Genomic DNA, 24,909 nt, shown 5'->3' with positions numbered 1-24,909 from the left:
ATGCATTTCCAAGAACTTGAAGAGATGGAGAGCAGGACCAACTTGAGGAAATCTAGGTTTGGCTAGGCAAACACATGAAAACATCTGCTCAAGGCTGGTGCCAATTCGCATCGATGGGAGCACCGTAAGGGTTAGAGAATTTTCGTCGGAAAATCTCGTACGTGCATGCAAGAGACTCAGAGAGAGGAACAAAGTACGCAATAGAAAAATGAATAGTTGAGTGAGATATAAGGGCGATTGAAGTGGAACTCGCGTACTCGCCATGTATTGCCAGATCAATTTACTTAACGATCGAGCGGCTCAAACGATCCCTAAATATGTGATCTCCTTTTCCTCTTTCTATGCTTTTTTACGAGCTGTAGTTTTCTCTATGTACTTTCACATTAACGTAATTATTTCGCATCCGAGGGAAAGGCTAGACTCTTTCAAAGTCAATGAATGGGGGGGGGGAGGGGAGGGAAATATTAGTCAAAAGGGTAGAAAATATGTCACTTTTGTGAGATTAAAGGAATCTTTTCTTATCGAAATTTTGGGTCCGTTTGTATTGACTTTTTGAGAAGAAAAAAGTTACTAACTAATCTTTTCCAATAGACCGGAAGAAAATTTTAACTTTAAGAATCAGGAAAAGAAAATTATTGCACGAATTTAGATGAACTTAATATCCATGATCTCCAGCTATTACTATTCTATTTTTTTCCAATTCGAGGCGCTCGATATCAGATAAAAAAGCAGCACAATGAAACATCCTTGATCCTTTTGTACGTATGCCCTAAAAGAATGGAAGATATAACTAGATCCCTTGTGCAAAAAAATAGTAAAGATGAGAGAGATTTCGAGGAAAGCAATCCACTAGACTAAACTAAAGTTTATCGTGCATGCTTTGCTTAAGCAATCAGCATTCATTAGCGGCGATGTCCATGCTGAATGCACATGTAAAAGTACACTCTTACTTTTTTAAAATTTTCCACTCCAATTGGACCCGCATTAAATATATAGATTGCATATGCGTTTTATTAAATACTGTTCATATGGTAGCATTATCAGGATCTGAGTGCAAAAGACCGCTTTAGCAAGAAGTACCTTGACTTGACATCCATTCCAAAAAAGAAAGAAAAAAGTTACGTTAATTTTACACGGATAATGATAGATCTTGTTTACCGAATGATGCGACGATAACTAGTGCGAGGTTTAATTTATTCCTTTGTACGTGAGATTTAAGACATAGTATTTAGGGTATATGAAAATTACGTTTCGCCGAAAAAGACAATTAAGTTTGATTAATCACTAGCAAATCACTTTTTATTGGCATTTTCAGCACAAAAACTGTCAATGCTTAAAAATTTGCAGCACCCATTTCTCAAATTTTAGACATAAAAAAAAGAAAAGCCCTTGCTCAAGGCATCCTTTTGTCCCCCTCTACATGATCACGTGGATACCCACCATCACAGCCCTTAAAGGATCCGTTTTAGCAATACTTCCATTTGTGGTGGATCTTTTAAAAAAGAATGAAAACAATACATACATACATACATACATACATACATATATATCTTTTATTTAACTTAGTTAAAAGAAAGATTGGACTAAGCAAGTCCTTAAAATGCTTCATCTCGGTTCTCGTCCGGAGCTCGAAATCACGGGAATGTAAAACTTCCATAGGGTATATCTTCTTTTCAGGAAAAACAAAAAATACATAAAAAATTGAGAGTACGAGGCGTGCGGGCACTGGCACGTTAAAATAATGATTCACATATATTTTATTTATCTTAATCAAAAGAAAGATTGGGAAGTGGGTATAAAAAATAATGAAACATAAAGGGGGAGCAAAGATAATGTGCCCCAAAAGCAAGGTGCTACTCTCTCTTCTTCTTGTTCCCTTTTAGAGAATGTAGCCCGGAAGAGAAGAGAGGCTCGTGATATGGACAGTGCCATGCATTGGGTGGGGTCGAGATGGAATGGGGGAGGGGATTTAAAACACAAATCTTAATGTTGTACCACCACATGGGGAAGAGATAACGCAGATAATTCCTGTCTCGCAAAGGCCTGACATGATTATCTTTTGGACTTAGCGATTTCGATTTGATTTCGTTAGACCCAAGTACCTTCTTCATATTGTTATTCCTTTTTTCCTTCCAAAACTATATTGTGAATTGCCTCTGTAAACCCCCCAACTTTGGTCAGAAGGTTTGGGATGATAATGCCTCATTTGCAAGAGCATTAAACATTGTTGGGTGCTTTTTAGGGCATTTGTTAAGACTCTCCTTTTGCTGTCCTCTGAGACTTGGACCTTCCTTATTTGGTGATAACTCTCTTTCCATTTGTTTCGCGAGAAATAGACGATTCGAAATATATTTTCCTAAAAATATATCGCATGTATCGTTAGAAGTAATGACTTGAAAAATGTTTTCATATTTGACAACAATTTATGTCTAAATATTTTCGTGGCCGATGAAAATATTTTTAGTTAATTCTTTTTTTGTTAGTAATACAACCGTCATTTTTAGAAAATATTTTTCAAGTCGTTCATTTTCTGCGAAACAAAAGCACTCTTTATTTACTTCTCATTTTTATCTTGAAATGCAGTTTTAATGTTTGTATAACCCTAATTTTTGCCCCTTTCTTTTTTTCCTTTTTTGAAGTGTTTTCCCCTCCAATCCCCACTTGGTGTCCCTGCTATATCAACTTTTGCAATGGGGTGAATGTCGGATAAAAGTTTCCTAGGTACCGTGAGGGTCACCGTGACTCGCTTCACCAGTACGAGCTCTCTCATTTTCTAATTACTTTCTCTCGATGTTGGATGGAAGGTAAAGCAATAATTTATGACTCTCCACACCTCTTTCATTCTACTCGAAGTACAATAATTTGCATGAAACTACACAGAAACCCCACATATCCATACATATATGTCGTTGGGAAAAATAATTGGGAAGAATATAATCAGATTTTGAGGCGTCAATATATTGTTCTTAAGGAATTATCTGTCCCGCAGGGTTGCTAATGATTACTAGCAAAAATCCTTCAAGATACAACAAAGTTTCAAAATGAAAATACTAGATAGCAATTTTGGTATTTTTCCAAGGATTCTCAAGAAGAAACGATCGGAGAATAAATGTTATTTTTTTAAGAAAGAATGAAAATTGAAAAAGTGAAAATTATTGAATCAGAAACGTTGAATTTATTATCGTGAAATATTATGTTTAAACTGATACAACCTTTCAAAGTTTGATCAGATCCCGCTGAAACGTTGTATCCTTTTGAAAATATATTGTAAAAAGACATATTATTTCAAAAGGACACAATTTTTCGTGTTTTAAAAAACTATTAATTCAAATTTTAAAAAGAAATAAATGTTAATTATCGCTGATTCTGGTCCTCGAGCGTGCAGGCGTGCCAAGTGTTAAGTGTGCCTAATAATTGCATACTCCCATGCGGGTATTGTAGAGTGTAGTTCACTTAACCCATGGTCTTCAATCGTAAGGCTAGAAGCATTCCACTTATATAATAGTCCACACACTCATATCTTTTCGTTGTGGGACAAGACACCTATTTGTTTGTTTTACAAACTAGCCATCAACAATCCCCCACTTTGTTCCTTACCAAAAAACAAAAAAACAATCCCTCACTTTGTTTGTAAAACAAAATTGCCCAACTCGAAAAGATTCTGGAATGTTAATATTAAGGGCATGAATTTTGTTGACATAGACTTGCACCAGCAAAGGTTTTGTATCAATAAATTTAAAATCAAAATATTTTGCAATCAAATATTTATTGGTACCTTTTACTTTGCCTTGTATTTGAATTCAAGTGCATCCCATATGTCTCTGGTAGATTTCATTTCAGTGAATAAATAATATAAATGATTAAACAATGTGTTTAAAATATGCCCACGACAAAGCAATTCATCCTTTTCACTTTTTTTCTTCTCCTTGTTGACCCTTTCAATGGCTTCTACACTTGGCTGTCCTCCTTCAAGCAGGCTTTGGATCCTTCATCAAATTGGGATCCAGAATGTAATGAATCTCCAAGGCAGTGAGAAGAAGCATCATCTTGTCTCTCTAATGAGAAAAATTGTTGCCATCAAAACGATTCAATTTCACCATGTCTTGATTCATCACTTTAATTGACTCTAATTCCATTGGTGCAGATACAACTCCTTAAAATTGTTAGAAAAAATAATTGAGAAGAATGGAATCAGATTTTGAAGCGTGAATACACTGTCTTTAAGGAATTGTTTACTCTACAAGGTTGCTAATGGTTATTAGCAAAAATTATTCAGGATAAAACAAAGTCTTAAAATGAGAATACCATATAGCAATTATGGTATTTCTCTAAGGGCTCTCAAATGAAACAATTGGAGAATAAATGCTGCTTTTTTTTAAGAAAGAAAGAAAATTGAAAAAGTGAAAGTTATTGAACCAATGAAAAATTATGTTTGAATAGATATAACCTTTCAAAGGTTGTATCCTGCTGAAATGTTACACCCTTTTGAAAGTATATTGTGAACAGATATACTGTTTCAAAAAGTTACAAATTTTCATGTTTTAAAAAATTATAAATTCAAAATTTTAAAAAATAACTGTTGATAGTGCCCATTCCGGTCTTCGAGCGTGCAAGCTTGCCAAGCGCTAAGTGAGCCTAATAATCGTGCACTTGCGAGTCTAGTCCACTTATTCCATTGTCTTCAATCTTAGAAGCTTTTCGCTTTTATATTGGTCCACACACATATCTTTTTGTTGTGGGAGATGACATCTCTTTGTTTGTTTTACAAACAATCTATCAACATTTATAGCCTTGCTACTAAGGGTTTGCTTTAGTTATCGCATAGATGAGCTAAATTATTTCGATAGGAAATGGTTGGAATTTATTGTTGGAAAAGAAGAAGAAGAAGAAGAAGAATAAGAGGAGGAGAAGAATACACGTATTGGGGAAAAATACGTAACACTGTTTGTTGTAATCTGAAAATTTATCGAGAATGCGACAACAAAATAAACAAGAATTGGAGGTGAGGTACGGCTAGTCGAATCTCCTTAAGACGATAAGTTCCTGCCAACGGTGCTAAGCAGCTTCACGAACTTCGCCTCCCAAGATACAACACCTCGAACCTGTTGGTATTGCACTATACAAACAAGACTCTGTCGAACACTTCTTGAAACCGACACACTTAGAGAAAACTTGAAGAGAGGAAATATTGGTGATTTTTGCTTCTTGTCGGAATCCTTCTTCTCGGAATGAAGATTTTGAATTCTATTTATAGAATTTTTGAATTCATGTATATAAACGTACATGAATCACGAAATAAATAGATTCAAGAATCTAGTAGATACATGAATTAAATAGATACAAAAATCCAAGAAATACATTAATAAAGAATTAAGTAGATACACGAATCCAAGAAATACATGAATACATGAGATACGTGAATAGAAACAACGTATCTCGTTTTGCTCACATTCGTTGATCCATTAACCCACCATAAATACAACATTTATATCCACGAATTACTTGAATGCAATTATGTCGGAGAAAGAATAACAGCAATTCAATTAGGGTAAAGTTTGGGTATGAATGTAGAGAGTTATTTGTAGAGTTAAATCAAAGTGCAAATATCAATAAACAGTATATATGGAATCCTTGACAGATGTAGTCGGACATGTGAAAGATGATGAGAGAAGAGAGAAGAGAATGGTGCGACCTCGTAAAGAGAAGGGAAACTTTTCATAGAAAAGAGCGAATGAGGGAAGAATGGCAAAGCGTGTACGATGGAACCGCGAGCCTAACACATGTCTCGCAAGTGGGGTGAGATCAGCTTTGGCCACTTGCAATATCCCCATTCTGTTTCCAATGAGTCTCAGCCACGTGTTGATGGACCGCTCCGATCAAGGGTTCGCCTCTCTTCCGTTGCTACTTTCAAATGCTCATCGAGATTAGTGGCGGGTGTCTAGACGAGTGATATTGCATCGACATGTCACGTGATATAAACATTAATTAGCGACCATCTAGTATCACTTTGAACCCGCGTTGATCGTCGCGCTCTGCTTCTCTGACATCCATGGCATGCTCTCTAGGCCTTTTCTTCCCTTGAAATCTACGTTTGATTACTTGCTCACGTGCATGTGACGTTTGGTGTCGATCGAGAGAGGAACCCTCGTTTGTGCCATGAATTACATATGAGAAGCCCCCACTGGGAATAAATCATATTTAATGTATAAACTATAGGGCGTTCTGTCATCAACAGGATAACTTTCCTGCCAAATATCCGTGAAAGTTCCAGTCTTGTTTTAAGGTGCCGCATGAAAACCATTCTGGTTCTGTCCAGAATTGATTTTTTGTTCCCAGAATCAGTTTTGGACCAGAAACCCGTTTGGTAACGCAATTTCATTTTTCTATTTCCGGGACAAGTTTGTTTCCAAAACTGATTCTGAAACCAGAAATGAGAACCAAAAAAAATTTGGTTTTTCATTTCTGGAACAAAAGTGAGAACCATTTATGAGGAATTCATTTTCTTCAACACACATATTCATATAGAAGTCACGATCTTTGAGGTGAGAAAAAAAAGCAAAAAATCAAAAATTTCAAAACTTAACAGAATGGTTTAGAATCTGTAGCTACCCACTTTCAGTGAAATTTAAATTTTTTTAGGTACCGAAAAAAATAAATAAAAATAAAAAATTTCAAAATTTCACAAAATGGCTTAGAAAACCTATGGCCACCCACTTTGAGCAAAATTTAATTTTTTTAGTTGCCAAAAAAAATAAAAAATTCTAAAATTTAAAAACTTCACAGAATATCTTAAAATACATGTGGCCACCCAATTTGAGCGAAATTTTATTTTTTTAGGTGTCGAAAAAAATAAAAAAAAGCAAAAAATCAAAAAATTCAAAACTTCACAGAATGGCTTAGAATACTTGTGGCCATCCACTTTGAGTGAAATTTAAATTTTTTTAGGTGCCGAAAAAAATAAAAAAAATAAAAAATTTCAAAACTTAACAGAATAGCTTAAAATACCTGTGGCCACCCACTTTGAGTGAAATTTAAATTTTTTTATATGCCAAAGAAAATAAAAATAAGAAAAAAAGTAAAAATTTCAAAACTTTACAGAATGGCTTAAAATACCTGTGGCCACTCACTTTGAGCGAAATTTTATTTTTTTAGGTGCCGAAAAAAATAAAAAAATAAAAAGAAAAAAAGAAAAAATTTCAAAACTTCACAAAATGGCTTAGAATACATGTGGCCATCCACTTTAAGCGAAATTTAAATTTTTTTAGGTGCCGAAAAAAATAAAAAAATAAAAAATAAAAAACTTCACATAATTGCTTAAAATACCTGTGGCCACCCACTTTGAGTGAAATTTAATTTTTTTAGGTGTCGAAAAAAAAATAAAAATAAGCAAAAAAGAAAATTTTCAAAACTTCAGAGAGTGGCTTAGAATACATGTGGCCATCCACTTTGAGTGAAATTTAATTTTCTTTAGGAACCAAAAAAAATAAAAAAAAATAAAAAAAACCATTTGGACACCTAAAAAAAATTAAATTTTACTCAAAGTGGGTGGCTAGAGGTATTGTAAGTCATTTTGTGAAGTTTTGAAATTTTTGATTTTTTATGTTTTTTTTCACCTAAAAAAATTTAAATTTCACTCAAAGTGGATGGCCACATGTATTCTAAGTCATTCTGTGAAGTTTTGAAATTTTTGATTTTTTGCTTTTTTTTCACCTCCAAAAATTAAAATTTCACTCAAAGTGGGTGGCCACAGGTATTCTAAGCCATTCTGTAAAGTTTTGAAATTTTTGAGTTTTTGCATTTTTTTAGGCACCTTAAAAAATTTAAATTTCACTCAAAGTGGGTGGTCACATGTATTCTGAACTATTATGTGAAGTTTTGAAATTTTTGATTTTTTGATTTTTTTTGGGCACCTAAAAAAATTTAAATTTCACTAAAAGTGGGTGGCCAAAAGTATTTTAAGCAATTCTGTGAAGTTTTGAAATTTTTGATTTCTTGATTTTTTTTGAAAAAATTCAACAAATTTCCTATTTTCCCGAAATCTAAATTTTTTTATTTTCTCGACATTTTGATATTTTTTCTGGAATTTTTCAATTTTTTGGGATTTTTTGAATTTTTTTAAAGATTTTTATGAATTTTTCGGATTTTTTATTATTTTTATTCCATTTCTAAAAAAATGGATTTTTGTTCCTGAAAATAGAATTTTCTGTTGTTTATCAAACGGGTTTTTATTTCAGGAAATAGAAATTTTGTGCTGTTATCAAACGGGTTTCTGTTCTAGAAATAGAAATTTTTTGTCATTATCAAACGGGTTTTTTTTCTCAGAAACTTATCCAGGAATCAGAAATAGAAAAATCTATTTCTGGTTCAGGAACTCATTCCGGAACAGAATGGTTATCATTCGCTACCTAAGTTTGTCGGGGTAACTTCTACTTTTTAGCTTTGGATTTTTTTGAAATAAAAATTGGGACACTCATATTTTTTCTTAACGCTATATATCTAAAACCTATTTCAATATACAAATATTGATATTTCAAATATTTTCTCAAGGTTTTACATATATTATTTATATAATAGTTTGGGTAACTTCTACCTTTTAAAGCATAGTTTTCTATGCATTTCTATTTTTATTGCACCATGCATTTCCATTGGGAACAGTTGCAGTTCCAACAGCATATCTGAGCATTTCGGCAGCACCTGCATTTTCGTCTTCCTAGTTTATCGTCCCCAGTTTTCTTCAAATTGTCACGCTACTGCCCTTCTCATTTTTACAGATACAAAAGTTAATTGTTGAATTTAAATAGGATTTAAATATTTAAATATCCATATAAGAAATATGCATTTTTTTATAAATTAGTTTCCGATAAATTTTTAGTATTCTTAGCGTTATTTACCTACATCAATACGAGTAATGGGTCCAATAGTTTGGGCAAAAAAAAAGGCTTTTCTTAAGTAAAAAGAATCAAAATAAATCTATTAAAGGCCCTCTCTTTACGGACATAAGGTAATATCAAATAAAAACAAAATGGAAATTGATTTCAGTTGTTTCCTATTGTGACTTCTTTTCCCGCATTCATTTCTACATTTACTTTTATCCGCCCTAATTTATTAATTAACCACCGTGACGATTAGCTTAGTAGCACAGAGCTTACTCCCAAATGGTTTGAGACAACTCGGTTATAGGTTCGAATCCCCTAACCGCTCTCCGGTCTCAAGAAGTCTTGGTTCGTCTACAAAACCGGTTCAATTATGCCATGGTGCAAGATAAACTCCGCCTCTATTTTCGCTAGCACTGTCCAAGAGGGTCGCCAACATTGGTCAACCCCTTCCCATCCTTTTTTCACTGATAAAAAGGAACCAATTTCATTAAGGCCGTGACCAGAAAATTGACAAGAATATTTCTTTGTTATCACACACGCAAAACATTACAATTATGTAAGGAAACATATGAAATTGGCTTAATGGTTATGAAATGCACCCTCGCGTGTGAACTTAGACTGACGACATGGATGCAAAGCGAACTGAATACGACATGTGAGTTGACGAACGGGGAGCCTCACACTTGACTGAAATTTGAGACGAAACCTAGCTCCGATACTATATTAGAATGTCATCTATTAAAATCTCATAAACAAGCGAGATGGCATGGAGGTTTTATTTCTTCGAAAATGAAATTGCCCGAGACTTGGTGCGGGGCCTAAGATAAAAGCAACGCAAATCCTAAGCAGAAGTCAATAGGCCTATGGCTTGGAGTCATGGACACACTTACAAGGATTATTAACCAAGTATGCTAGAGGAGGGGACCTCACCCAAAAGCCAAGCTAATTGAAGCAGCCTCATTTAGGGGGGGCCGATCTATATGAATTGGCTTTTTTTTTTTTTTAATTATTGAATTTCTACTGTTTATATTAGGGCCCACTTAATTTTTGTTTTCATTTAATGGTGAACACCTAAAATATATAGGTTTACGTGTAATTGTGAATGAGGCACTCATTTACTTTATTCCTATTTTTTTTTACATAATTCCTATAATATTATAATATATGAAGTGGGTTTGAATAGTAAAAAGGCTATCCTGCCTATGAAGTTTTGACTATTTCCCTAGTTGCGCTTTTTAATTAATGTATTCACACTATTACCATTTCTAACCAAAAGTTTCCATTTTGACAAATTCCAACAAAATATTTTTAATTAAATGAGATGGTGAGTATGAATTGCATTTGTGTTGATGTGGCCCTATTAGAATCATTGGTTGATTTTTTTTTTTCCAATTTGAAAGTTGAGAAATTATGATATAATTTTTTTCATGGCAGAATTTGAATATTACATGGTGGTGTGACTTTTAGAATCATGGGTTAAACATTTCTTTTTTATCTTTTCATTTCAAGTCATAACGTATGCAATGGGTGATATTATTTTTTCCGATAGTGATTTTTTAACAACATAATTAGCAAGGTAAAAGATTAATGTCATGGAAGGCCAGCCGCATTTTCATGATTTGAGTTCTTTAATTGTTTTTTAATAGTTAAATAACTATTAAAAAAACTATCTTTGCGTTACGCGCAATAAAAATAAAACAATTTTCTCTATCTTATTACCGATATCTTGATTGCCGAACCTAAGTTTAGTCTTACGATATTTGATGATGAACTTTACTGTCGATTTGTTCATAATTTATGATCATCCAGGTTATATTATGCTAAAATATCACTCCCTTAACATTCAGAATCTACCTTTGTGTACGTTAGAAGCAACGCGATGTAACAATATGATTAATGGCGGGTCCTTTTGCGCCCTAACACTACCGATAAGAGGGGTTTCATGAACGATAATTTAAGCACAACGTAAATGATGAAGCATGGCGTGAATTATCATTAACTTGGTATACTAAAATTATCGAGATTGCAACGATTACGAGCACAACTTTTGTTCGATTGACTTATGTATGCTTTCTTTCGACAAAAGTAAGTAAATTAGAAGACTATATATGGATTTGCCATTCTCTAGGCAAATTATCTGATTTCTTCAACATCGACAAGATTATCGGACTTTCTTAAAAAAGAAAATGGAAACAAAGGAGATTAAATTGGTTGCATTAAAAGAACACAATTCAAAAGAATGGGTTAGTTAAGGCCACGCTATCAAATTAATAACTTTTCTATTGACATGCCCTTCTCTAAGTTCTCTTTTATTGCACGACAAGAGCTTGATCCATACGTTTCAGCTAAAACCTTCTTTTGACTATGCAAAGCTTTGAAAAATTGTTCATAGAGAAGCACTTTCGTAACCCAACTTTTAGCTACGTTGAAATAATTTTCGTTTATATTTTCTCTCTTTTGGTAGGTGATTTATCCTCTTTTGTTGTCCAATTGATATGATTTTCTTGGTAAACCAAGGCATTATTTTGCCAAATGGTACCTTACGATATTATCTCTCTCGCTCTCTCGCAAAGTGCACACATTGAATGCGAGCGAAAGAATAAAAAAAATTTCTAAAAATGTGCAAATGAAACTGATAATATAGTATGTGCATGCAACAACAATTAAATTGAATTCTAAATAAACACAAAATGTTTCAACATTTGAAACCTTTTAAGCAAAAGAATTCGAATGGTTGTAAGATAGAGAATTTTCAATTTAAATTTGAAATGTAAGAGAATTCTTTGGGAGATAATTACGTTGTTTAGTTGTTAGAATCTGATAACATAATCTTACTTTTACGTCGAAATCCTTGTTAGTAGAGGCCCTCTGAATTTCTCTAACTCCATCCAAATTTTGTTTATTATTTTTAATTTTATATCACAAGTGCTATTTTAGTTTCGAATGTCTGATCATGAAAGCAGTTCTTTTCGTAATTTAAATTGGCGTGGGTAGGCAAAATGCCAACCAAATAATTTGACCTGACCTGTTTTTTCCAATCGAATTTTACATTTTACATTTTATTTAACTCAAATTTTGCAACTCATGCATTTTGATAATTTTTTTCGATTCAAAATTCGCGAAACTTTTACTACTAGAAAATAGCGACACGTAGATTCACGCATAATTTTTTCATGATTTTCAGAAATTTGATTGAATTATGTGATTTTGCGGCAAAGTTATCAAGTATTCTTTTATTTATTTTTAAGTGAAACTTTTGCATTTATCCTATGATATTGGCAATATACGCATGGACTATGTCGTAATGTTGACAAAGTACCTCGTGACATTGGAGATTTTTTTTTTCTGGTCAGAATGGAATATTGTGTTTAAATTATGGGAAAAAAAAGAGATCAAAATAACTAGTTCAATGCTACAACTCAGAACTAGGTGTCCAAATGGGTAGGTTAGTCAATCTGATTTCCAAACAAAATCGGCAAACGAGCTTGCCATTAAGATTTGAATTGAGTGGTTCAAACAAAACAACTGGAGTCGAAGCAAAAGCTCGATCCATATTATATTTATTTGATGTTATACTAATATCGACACCAGATAAAGGAGTCATTAAGCTCATCGATTATGATGGTCATGACACTACAATTGACTCACGAGACCTATTGATGGAATGCCTGATGAGCTCTTCCATCAGGAGCTTCCAATAGGCAAAGTTTCAATGATGTGCAAGACACATTGTTGGGATCGATTGACTCGAAGTGTCCTTAGAAGTTGAAGATTGAGTCAAGAAGAATCCATCGACTAGGGAAATTTGTAGCCGACGAATCGAGAGCAGTCGGCCTTGAAAGTAGCGCTCAAGTCAAGGCGGTTAAAGATTTTTAGGCAAAATTCACGACACTTGATGGAATGGCTCATTAGCGATATAGAAGTAACCAAAGTGAAGATATACAGTAAACAACGCATGTTCAATGACCAACTAATCAACAAATACACGAGCGATCAAGAAATCATGATAAGCACGTCAAGTTTTGAGGATAGGTGGATAATTTAAAACGGATCAACTTAGATTAGATTTTATCTAAAGTTCAAATTCGAAATTGGAATTAGATCAAGTTTCTTGATTCCAATATTTGCCTTTAATAATTAAAGTTTTCGATTCATATTTTGTAAGCTTTTTACCTTTTTCTACTCATTTCAAGCATCTCCATTAGCAATTTTATGTTCAACATCTGTCATCGAGCAAGCATAACATCCAAGAATGTAAATCATATATTTTGATTCATTTAAAGTTTCATGCAATTTCTTTATTTATTTCCAATCTATTATGTGCGCGTTATTCTAGTAGTTTGGATTTTGCAATTCGAATTTTATCCATTCACTTTTGACTTAAAGTCAAATTTGTCAATATAACTGGTCATCAATCATTCCCACAGTGGACTTTCTTTTACTAAGAAAGTTTTCCGTGACTATAACTTGAAAAGAACAAACGTAACGTTTATGTAATTAAAAAGACAATTGAAGATCGAAAATCCAAAATTCGATCAAAGGTTATTGAACTTAACATGGATAACAATAGTTACAAAACTAAGGAATAATATTTCATGAATGATTTGTAAAACATTTTCCTAAAAATAATTATTTGTACGGCTTATAAAATCAAACGAACAAATGGAAATTTTCACCGTCCACGACAATATTTGACCATAAATTGCTGTCGATAATGAAAACATCTTTCACCGGCTAATTATTTCAAGCAGTAGATCGGTTTTAGGAAAGTGTTTTCCGAATCATTCATTTCCCGCGAAACAAACGGAAGCAAAAAGTTTAACAAGACATCGTGTAAAAAACAAACCAGACGCACACAAATTCTTGCCCCACAAGAAAATCCAAAAATTCAATCCTAAATCCGTTAATCAATGTCCTCATAATACTCATCAAGTATATAATCAATAATAATTTTTATGCCCCAATATTCAAAATATAAATAATTAAGCACGATTCAAGAAAATCAGAAAAGTGCATTGGAAATTATAAAAATTCATGTGGATTTTTTTTGGGTAAGATGATTAATTAGCCAAGTAATTTCAAGAGTATATATGTGTATGTATGTATATATATATATATATATATATATATATATATATGAAATAGCATTTAACACACCACTTTACTGACAAACCAAGCAAAAACACCCCCCCACTATTTATTTTACTCGAAACGCCTCCCCTTCTCTCTCTCTCTCTCTCTCTCACTCTCTCTCTCTCTCTCTCGCAGCATCAGCAAGCAACAACACCACCAACAGACGCCATCGCCAGTCCCACAGCTCTTCTTCTTCTCAGTTCTCTCTGCTCCCCCCGCACGCACCGCCGCCGATTCAGCTCCCCCGGCCGCCGCCGCCGCCTCCGCCCGCCGCGTGCGGCCGTCGCGGCGGTTCCCGGTCAATGAGATAGCCGCGCGTCGCCCCGCCCCCCGCCCCCTCCCACTTCCAATCGCGCGCGGGGATCGGCAATGCGAGTCAAGGAACTGCACCCGCTCTGCTGCGTCTCCTCGAGAGCGCCGGCGTCGGTGGCGCCTCGCCGGACGTCCCCCTGGCCCGAGCGCGGAGCCTGCCGGCCGGCGCCCTGGCCCTCCCCCCCGGCGGATCCGACGGCGCCGCCGGCCGCCCCGCGCCGGGATCTGAGCCGATCGTCGCCGGGGTCCTGTACAAGTGGACGAATTACGGCAAGGGGTGGAGATCGCGGTGGTTCCTGCTGCGGAACGGCACGCTGTCGTACTCGAAAATCCGGCGGGCGGACTGCCTGAATCTGCCGCCGGCGGCGGACGACGTCAGGTTGATCGGGGGCATCCCGGCCGATAAGGTCTCGAGGATCGACGGCGGGAGTTGCACGCGGAAGCACCAGAAGACCGTCGGCATTGTACAGCTTAAGGTACGATTGGTAATGCGCGTTTCCACGGCATTTTTCGTCGGTGCTCGCGTGCGTATGATTGAGTTTGCAAATTTTCGCTAGTCTTCGTCCCACCTCTTTTCAATTTCTGCTCGTTTTTTGTCAATGCACAGTTCAAAAAAGCAATTTTTTCCCCCCATCATCATCCTGAAAATATCGAACGTGCATCATTCACCGAATCAATCGTCCAACGAAATGCAAATCCCACCTGCGATTCGTTGATCGCCACCGTGCTAAAATTCCAGTCAGTGTCGTTCCTTTGTTCTGTTCTGATGTTTTTGTGCGGTCTTTGACCCCTTTTTATAAACATCTGGCTCGACATCACAAAGAATTTGCCTTTTCTTCTCGAGCGGCCAACGATCGAATTGCCTTATATGGGAAACATCTTTGATTCCCGAAATTCACCCGATTTTTTTCCAAATTTGTTCGCTCTGCGGAACGATTTCTCCACCCATTGTCTGGATACAAGCTGCTTCGATATCTGGGACAGAGCATCCTATTAACCGGTGGACGCTAATCTTTTCCCATTTTTCCCATCCGTGCGCTGATTTCGTTTCAGCTTTATTTTCTCTTCGAACGTACCATTTTAAGCTCGTTTTCCTTTTTTTCACAGTTTAACTGGGTGTTAATTCCTAGTGGGTCACATCAGCAGGTGTTGTCGATAGGGGCAGCTCAGGTTTTTTTTGTAGGTCGAGGTATTAACCCGTGGTCACATCACTCGCGGAAGAGAAAAAAAGACGAGGGGAGTGGAATTTAACTTTTGAAACTTCCACAATTATCTCATGATCTTTCAATCCCTGGGGATCTTGTTCCTCTTTTCACGCATTCGGTGAATTGTTCTCTTGTTCCATCACTCCCCCCTTTTCAACTCGCCCAGCATCAGGATTTTCCTTTTTGTTTCGTTGGCGAAAGCCTGCGTGAGTCGCCAAGTTCAGCGTCCATTTGCCGAGTAAGGCTACAGGTTCCGCTTCTTTCGTGTGATGTCTCCTTAAACATAGTTGTGGAAAAGATGAATGTGTTAATGGGACTATTATTTTCGTGTTTTTTTATCAGGTTCTTCTCAAAGTCATATATATTATTTTTAGCCAAGGTCAAGGTCTTCTTGTATTTGTTTGAAAAAACGAAAGAACCCCATCTCTTTCTGGTAGGAAAAACACTGGGTATTGCAATTATCTAAAGGTTCACCTCGTCTTTTACTATCGTTTGAAGGGGGATCTCTCCATGTGGTGTCTTCGTCGAGGCGTTTGTCTTTCTTTGACTAAGTAAATTTTCTTTTCTGAGAAACTTCGGTTCATTTTCCCTGCCAAAATTCTCTGTAAAAAGGATAACGTCGGCCTGGGGGCTCGATCCAGGATCGGCGACCAGTAGTTGGCCTTTATGTCCATCTTCTAGATTTCGATTTTAAGCTACCGCTTTGGTTGAATCAAACAAAGATTGTTTCTTTTCTTTGGAGCTCCGCCGGAGTATTCTTTTCCCCACCGTGCCACCACCGCAATAAATCCTTACGCTTGCTCAAGTAGCGACCGACCAATTCTTGTTATTCCAAACTGTGAGAACCTGGAAAGCTGCGAATTTTATGTTTTTTTGGCCTTGAATATCCTCGAGTGAGGAATTAAGTTCTCTCCGTCGAACGTCTCTCTGTCGAACTAGGTTATAAGCCTTGATCCGCCGGAGTTTGTTACAAAGAAATAAAGTTAAGCCTTACCCTCGAGTCTCGATTTGCTTACGGTCTGGAGCTGCGCAGGTGATTCGAACTCCTCTTTTATTGTTGAAAAGCAATTCTTTTGCACTCAAATGCAACGTAACATGTTTCGACTACCTTTTATTCTGATAATGTTGCCCACTACTGCTGAACTTTCGCATGTGAGTTCCTTCTCATTTGTTATAATGGAAGATCCTGTGATTTTTTACTTGGCATGTGAGTTCGTTACTTCCCATTGACCAATGGAAATTCGAGTGTCTCCTGTTGGACAAGCATTAAGCAATCTCGTCATTCACTTTCTTCTGTAGATCTCGTCATTTAGAGAAAGCAAGTCCGATGACCGGCGTTTCTACATATTTACAGCAACAAAAACCCTTCATTTAAGAACTGATTCTAAGAGAGACCGGGTGGCTTGGATACAAGCCTTGATCTCGACCCGAAGCCTGTTTCCGTCCAGATCCCTTAAAGATGACTACTCTCTGGTACCAAATGATCTGTCTATATCAACTGATAAACTTAGAAAGCGCTTAACTCAAGAGGGGCTCTGCGAAAATGCTGTGACGGATTGCGAACAGATCATGCTATCTGAGTTTTCTGAAGTACAAGGACAACTTCAATTTCTTTGTGAAGAACGATCAAATTTGCTTGACACACTTAGACAACTTGAGGTGAGTTAACTTCATTGCATTTCGTTGTATCCTTTTTGGTCTTCATCCATTATTTGTCTTCATAACATAGATTGTTGTATCTTGGTGGTTGTGTTACATCTAACTCTGTGCTGCCGTCAACATCCTTGCTCTGTCTAGTTAAGTAAATGGGGAAGTAGAGCATATTAATAGTTTCCAAATGTAAATGGTCTTCATTCTCATATTCTTCCTTTTGTCCTTTTCGTTCCTTCTGTTGTATCCTAGTTTGATTTGAAAATAGGCCATTGTTTGTCCTGGTCTAGACTAGAAGCTGAGACCATGTATAATGACCTTTTTCCGATGCGCAGGCAGCTAATTTAGAAGCTGAAGCCCCTGGGATTAATGATGCTGATTATGTGTTGCCAAAACACGAGTTTTCCAGTATAGGCCGTGGAAAGTATTGTGGTGCGTGTCATCCATAAACCTTCTTAATTAGGATATTGATTTTTTCTATTATGTATTCTCCACATCAGATTGCTTGTATTCTTATTTGTGGTGGTGGTTGTTGTGAGGTTGTCTTCGTACTGGCGTCTCATTTCCGAAGGGTAATCTCATGATACTGTCTGCTCCAACATGCACGAGTGCACATGCACAAGTTAGAGAGAGCATGCATGAGAGAGAGAGAGAGAGAGAGAGAGAGAGAGAGAGAGAGAGAGAGAGAGAGAGAGAGAGAGAGTCCACATCAGATTGCTCGCCTTCTTGGTCGTGGTGGTGGTGGTTGTTGTGATGTTGTCGTCGTAGTGGCATCCTGTTTCCGAAGGGTAATCTCATGGTGCAAGTTAGAGAGAGCATGCATGTAAGAGAGAGAGAGAGAGAGAGAGGCGTTGTAAATTACTGGTGAAAGATATTGCTGATTGACGAAAATAATTGAGTCGGATCAATGTTCTACAAAATCCTTACTGAAAATGTAGAAAGATGGCTGACGCATGGTTTCATAAGGTCCAACAATATCACTAGGTTCTTGGTTGATAAGAACAAAACTTTGAGCTTTATTTAGAAAGTCTGATCTGTCTTATCTTCTTATTTTCTTTTTCTTATTGTGGGAGATCTTTCTTCTGGAGCATATGGTAATTTATGTTCCACGTTACAAGAACCTCTTGCACTTTATAAAACCTTTGAGCATAATAAACAGCTGACATATTTTAGATAATGCGAGGTGCTACTGTACATGCGAGCAGAAAATGATGCCACGTCAATTAGGTACTTGTCCCTTTTTTCGAGGGACTTTACAAGTTTGTCTTGTTTTGTCACTAATATTCCATGGTTGCCGCTTGAATTTTAGCTGGACTGCTTTTGTGATCCATCTTTGATATATTCATTCTGAAGAGAAATATTCGGTATTCATGCCTTTGTGTTTTGGATTGCTTGGAATGCTAACTTATAGATTGCACATGTTGTAGTTGGAGTTTTCTGTAAGTATGAATTGATTGAATGTACCATATGAAACTTATATCATGCAATTGACATAGTTTCTTGTCTTCATTAATCTTCCTTCCAGAATGCAGCACTACTGCATCATCTGATGACATTGAGAAACAAGAAGCTGAGGAGGTTTCAGATGAAGATGACACATCTTATTTTGATACAGAAGAGTATTTTATTGAACCGTCTGTTACCTGTGGGGTGGTAAGGAAAACTACACATGCAGGTAATGGATGCAAGGACCTTGAAAGTCAGCATAGCAATGTGAAGGAAATGCACACGGAGGAAGAAGTTTGTGATGCTGAAATATCTTCTTCTGGTAGACGGAAGAAGCTGCCTGATCCGGTAGAGAAAGAGAAAGGAGTCAGTCTATGGTCACTGATCAAAGACAATGTAGGGAAAGACCTCACCCGAGTTTGTCTACCTGTTTATTTCAATGAGCCTATTTCATCCCTACAGAAATGCTTTGAGGACTTCGAGTATTCATATCTTTTAGATCAAGCATACGAGCATGGAAAAGCGGTAAGAGTGAAGATGACTTGATTTCAGCCATATCTCTTTTCACCTTGACAATGAACAATTAGGAGTACTTACTGCTAACACTACAGTGGCAGACACTCATTCTGGTTTCCATTTGACGGTTTTCTTTTCCTGATCGGACCTTTGGGACAGTTCCATTGGAACATCTTTTTGAAGAACGATTAATTGTTGTGTGGTAGATTAACCACCCATTATGTACTTTTAAGTTCGAATTGGTTCCATGCTTGTCTGGCTCCTCCCAAATATTTGTCTCTTTGTTGCTCTATTGATGCATGATTTGTGAGGATCATGTGATACATGCTAATTTAATTTTCTGACACTTCGTTTTTGGGCTCATATTATGTTAGCAGGACAACAGTCTCCTAAGGATTCTGAATGTTGCAGCTTTTGCCGTTTCTGGGTATGCTTCATCTAAAGGGCGGCATTGCAAACCATTCAACCCTTTACTGGGGGAAACTTATGAAGCTGACTATCCTGAGAAAGGAGTTCGGTTCTTTTCTGAGAAGGTTAGTAGCCAAGGGAGACTCATAGGAAAAAGAAATGGACCATTGGCAGTTCGTGTTCACGTGTCATTCTATATTCGTGTCAAGTCATGTCTTTGATAGCCACTATGCTTTGGTCTATTATTCTGTAAAACCTACATATCTATTAAATTCCTGTTAATGCCTGTCACATTTGGGTTTGCCGTATAATCATGTTTAAACGTGCAGTTGGTGTCAGAGATTGCCAACCCCTTTCATGGTTATTCATTTGGCAATTTTGTGTTTCAAGAGTTTCGAGATTAGATTTTTTAAGGGGGGAGTTCTTGTCTATCGTTGGCTTCTATGCTAGAATCAGCTGGGGAGCCGGAGAGGAAGTGTTTATTATTTCGGGATAGGAACGTGGAGCCAACGGAAAGAAGTTTTTATATGTACATGGTTGCAATTATCTACGTTCCCAATGTCCTTATGATGTAGCACCCAGTGGTGCAACTTCTCGAAACTTGAATTAAGAGCAGTAGTAAAGAAGCAAGTGGAGAAGGCATTTCAAATGCCACTTATACTCCCAGTAATGGGGCTTCCTAAATTGTCAATATGTAGTGCCAATGCATGATTTGCACTTTTTGTTGGAATGTTGTTTAACCTTGAAGTTTGATGCAGATGGACAAGATACAAAAACTATGGCCTCTCTTGTTTCCTTAAGTATTTTTTGTTTTAAACCTGGTTTTTTGGTGCTTATGCCTTATATTGCTCCAGGTTAGTCACCACCCAACTCTCATTGCTTGCCATTGTGAAGGAAGAGGTTGGAAATTCTGGGGTGACAGCAATTTAAGGACAAAATTTTGGGGACAGTCTATTCAGCTTGATCCCGTGGGAGTACTTACCCTTGAGTTTGATGATGGCGAGATTTTTCAGTGGAATAAGGTGTGCACGCCTTTTGACATCCGGTTGCAGAGATTGAATTTCTCTATTGTTATTAATTGGTGTTTTGGTTTTGTAGCTGTCTAGCTAAATCTTTTGCTTATCTGATACAGCTGGGATTTTTTCCTCTGTTCTTAGGTAACGACTAGCATCAACAATCTTATCTTTGGAAAAGTTTACTGTGATCATCATGGCGTCATGAATATACATGGTAACCGCCAACATTCATGCAAATTGAAGTTCAAAGAGCCATCTATTCTTGACCGAACTCCTCACCAGGTTAGAAGTGGCATTGAATGTGGACTGGAACTTGAGTGTTTATCTTTGAAAATTTAATGGAAATTTTTAACATTAATATTGTTTCTGTTTTCTTAATTTTATTGATTTTCCAACGCCTTTTTTTTGTTTGCATGCTTTCTGCGTTTTCTAAGCTGATTTTGATAAATCACGACCTAGAGTATTCTATCATGTGTTTAATGATGAGCATCTGCAATTTGTTAGGTCCATGGAATTGTTGAAGATGTCACCGGGAAAAAGGTTGCCACGATAGTTGGGAAATGGGACGAGGCCATATACTATGTAGATGGGGAGGGGACTAGGAAGCTAAAGAATTATAGTGATGCATCTTTACTGTGGAAGTGTAACAAGCCACCTTCTACTCTCACTAGATACAACATGTCGTCGTTTGCAATTACGCTAAACGAGTTAACTCCGGGATTGCAGGTAGAGAGGATGTGCTCTATCCATTAGTTCATATGAAACTGCATTTCCCTTATGCCCTTCTAATCGCTCTTTATAGTTTAGTCTGATTCGGGGTGTTTGATCACGGATTAAGGAGAAGCTTCCACCTACGGATTCCAGACTCAGGCCTGACCAGCGTCATTTGGAGAATGGAGAGTACGAAAAGGCAAATGCCGAGAAACAGCGTTTGGAGAAGAGGCAGAGAATGGTATGACATTTCACTGCGATATACTTTCTTAGTTTGAAATGTTGCATCAGTTTATGTACACGTGCAATACTTAAACTTGTTCATGGGCTGGACGTCCCGCTGGACCTGTCCAAGCCCGATAGGCTACAATCAATTCGGGTGGAATTGGGCAAAGGTGCTTAGTTAATAGTTATGTGGACCCGCCAGATCTGAAAATATTATACATCTTTTTTATGATGTTAAGGCCTGTGCAACAAATTAGGCTTGATCTTCAGGCTTAGTGCAACCTGTCCGGTGATCACCAGGATTAATAATCAGCATTTTGTCACGTTGTTTTTGTTTGCTCAAGAATTTTCACATTGGTTATGAGCAGTCCTGCTTTCGGTAATATTCGACTGTCAGTATGATCATTTAAAAGTTTATACGTGTTATTAATTGGTTTCGGTGGCGAAGCAATCTGAATCTGTGCCCGTGTGACCAGCTCAACTGGAATGGCTGATGTAACCAGAAATTAAAGTTGAGTTCCTGTAGTTATAAATGACCTCTCTGAAAGATGAAGGTGGGCATTGCGTCTCGTTGACTTAGGGAGTTGTTTCGCATTATTTCAGCGATGAAATATGAAGGTTATGTTGAAGAGCTTTTGGTCCTCTTTTATGGATGGATGCTAAATCTTTGGAGAGATTCAAATTGGTGAAATCTAATTTACAACCTATCTAGTCTAGTGCTTGTCGCTATTCCTAGATCAAGGAGATACATTCGATTGAAATTAAAAGGTATGAGAGAACCCCTGAAGTAGACCTATAGAAAACCCATACACATTTATATTCACCACAAGTTGGGTGCATCTAGCAATAGAATAGAACATCCCTTTCTTTTTACTTTACCTCGCTCCAGGCACTTGTCACTGAACAAATGAATTTGTTTCAGATGGATGTTGTGTTTTTTGGTATTATGGTTGAAAATGAATTTAATTCTCTTGCATCGTGTCGGTTTTTTGTATGTTCTTTCCCCTCAATTCATTAAGCAGTTCTGAATTAGCTAGGATTCAAATTATTGGTTAATTACACTAACCATCTATTACACACTATTTCATGCAGTCAAGGCAATTGCAAGAAAATGGGTGGAAGCCCAGATGGTTCCAGAGACACGGTGAAAATGGACCTTTTCGCTATGTTGGTGGTTATTGGGAAGCACGCCAACAGTGCAAATGGGAAGGATGTTTGGATGTCTTTGGAGAGTTTTGTGATACCGGGGAATCCACCTGTAACTTTTAATTTCAAGTCAGGTGGATGTTTACATTCTTGCATCTTCCTTCTATGTTCCATGATCTATCCTATTTGCTGCTTCTACCAAATCAAATTCAGTAGCTTAGTTCTAAAAAAAGAAAAAAAAATCATATTCACTGGAGATTATAGTTTTATGCAGAGGTCACCATCATTGTTGAATAGTGAAATTTTAATAGGAGTGCATATATTAAACAGGGAATTGTATCCTCAATGCTTTTAAATGTACTTTTCAACTGGAAGATGGATGAATCGCCCTGCCTCTAATTTACTATGAGCATATGTCATAGACAGGAGTTTCGACCTGCGAATATGGCACTTGAAAAACACTGTAGCAGTAGGGCAGGTGCACGATGCAAACGTATGGCAAGCCTGACCAATTCTATAAGACATTCTACTTCCTGTGCAAATCATGTCTCTCATCCCTGTTTTATCGGGTCTTAGATAGAATGTGTGCAAGAATGGATTTGACCTCTGCAAGATTTCTCTCTTTATAGTTGGTTGTTCTCAATATTGCTGACTGTGTTAATCTGCCGGTGATGCAGGAAAAATCGTGAAGAGTTGCCATCAGGCTGGTGCAGACAGAGCTCATTTCATGAGATTTCAGTTCAAGGTGGTCACATTCGAGATTGGTTCTTAGCCCTATATGACTTCAAACGTGGAGAACTAATCTCTTAGATTCAAGTCCAATCGTCAAATTGGACTTTGATAATTATTCTTTTCTGGTGGGGGCATTTACGCGACGCGGTTTCGTCCGTGCCCTGTCTTCTTCTGTAATTTCTACAAAGAAAAGACTTAGCCTTTGGCTCCCGCTCATTCAGTAGAAATTTCTTTTGTTTAGTAATAAGAAGGGGGAAAGATGGAAATGCGCCGTCCATTTTACTGCGCTAGATTATACTGCTGGTAGTGTCTGTCATGATCATCAGGAAGTTACATATTTACTGCTTTGTAACTCGTTCATTCACTCAAATTACCGATGAAACAAATTTGAAGACGATCTCGGTGAATGTGGGGGAGAATTGTTTTTATTATTATTACTATTATTATATATATATATATATTTTGTGAGAGCTGTGTGTGTGTGAACGACGCATGCATGCGATATTATGTTTTGTTAGCAACATTGGAATGGACATTTTTTTATTGATATGTCATATCTTTTAACTCTCTTCTCTATTTCAGACTTTTGCTCCGTCTTTTTTCAGAGCGTGAGAGTTGAATCCAGCACCTATGATACAAAAAAAGGATTCTCGGGGCTGGGTGGGGTATTACGGTAAAGCCCCGCGGGGTGTTCTACACGACCAATTCCCCGCACCCGGGGGCCTAGACACGCTCATTGGGTGGGCCGGGCTTGCCTAGGCCCGGACCTCCAAAGGTCATGCCAAGGCCCGCCAAGGCCCAAAATCCCAGACTTGGGCAAGTGCCCACGCCCGCCCATCGGGCCACCTTTCTGTTTCTATTTTTAAAACTTTTTCAGCAATAATAGTAAATAGAAATGGAAAACGGATGCCAAGTAATTCCAAGACAGTGTGCTATTTTACTCTATTACTTGACCTAGTGATATGATACTATTATTCCCTACTATATTAGAAAACTTGGGCTTATTTTATCGCATTAGTGTTTATAAATACTAAATATCATAGTAAAATAATTAGTTAGGCATATTTTACTATGTCTTTTGATAAATACATGGTCAGGCGGTCACGAGGCCACGGGGCCCTTGCCCAAGCCTGGCCCACCCACCGATCGAGCGAGGACCTACCTAACGAGTCTAAATTTATTCAACCGAGCCCGTCCATTTCATGGGCAGGCCCGGGCGGGCCGGCGGGCTGTCTGTCTGGTGATCAAATTCACCCCGTGCCCATCCCTAACTTGCAATACCCTCCTTGCCTGTTCATCTCGGATTCTAGTGGGAACTAAAACCTCACAATTCCAGAGTTTTGTGATGAGAATGTGGCAGAGTTTGTTGTCTTTGATGCTAGGTGGGAGCGGGAATGGGTATTGTAATAGTAAGCTGGTGGTCAACAAGTCAAAAGGCAAAAGCCAAAAAGAAAAAAGTTGACCCGTTCAACAAAGATGGAGAAAAGTGGATGCCTTCAACTCAAATAAAAGGGCCAAGTGCACGCACGAACA

The 24,909-nt window shown here is 37.3% G+C and overlaps 1 protein-coding gene across 1 annotated transcript; it reads left to right on the top strand.

The window, feature by feature from the left end:
• The first annotated feature begins 14,113 nt into the window (after positions 1-14,113).
• LOC115687814 (oxysterol-binding protein-related protein 2A) lies at positions 14,114-23,844 on the top strand. The gene is given in 12 exon segments (XM_056318364.1): positions 14,114-14,412; positions 14,415-14,797; positions 16,826-17,185; positions 17,512-17,608; positions 18,702-19,147; positions 19,516-19,671; positions 20,401-20,568; positions 20,704-20,844; positions 21,067-21,288; positions 21,395-21,514; positions 22,591-22,778; positions 23,322-23,844. Coding segments are annotated over 11 exon segments (2,304 nt in total). The 5' UTR covers positions 14,114-14,378; the 3' UTR covers positions 22,768-22,778; positions 23,322-23,844.
• The last annotated feature ends 1,065 nt before the right edge of the window (positions 23,845-24,909 follow it).

Source organism: Syzygium oleosum, unplaced genomic scaffold (assembly GCF_021117445.2).
Source record: "Syzygium oleosum isolate NSW1041296 unplaced genomic scaffold, Sole_v2.1 Sole_v2.15, whole genome shotgun sequence".
NCBI lineage: Eukaryota > Viridiplantae > Streptophyta > Magnoliopsida > Myrtales > Myrtaceae > Syzygium > Syzygium oleosum.
Note: the sequence above shows the minus strand (reverse complement) of the source record. Positions and strands in the feature narration are given on the sequence as shown.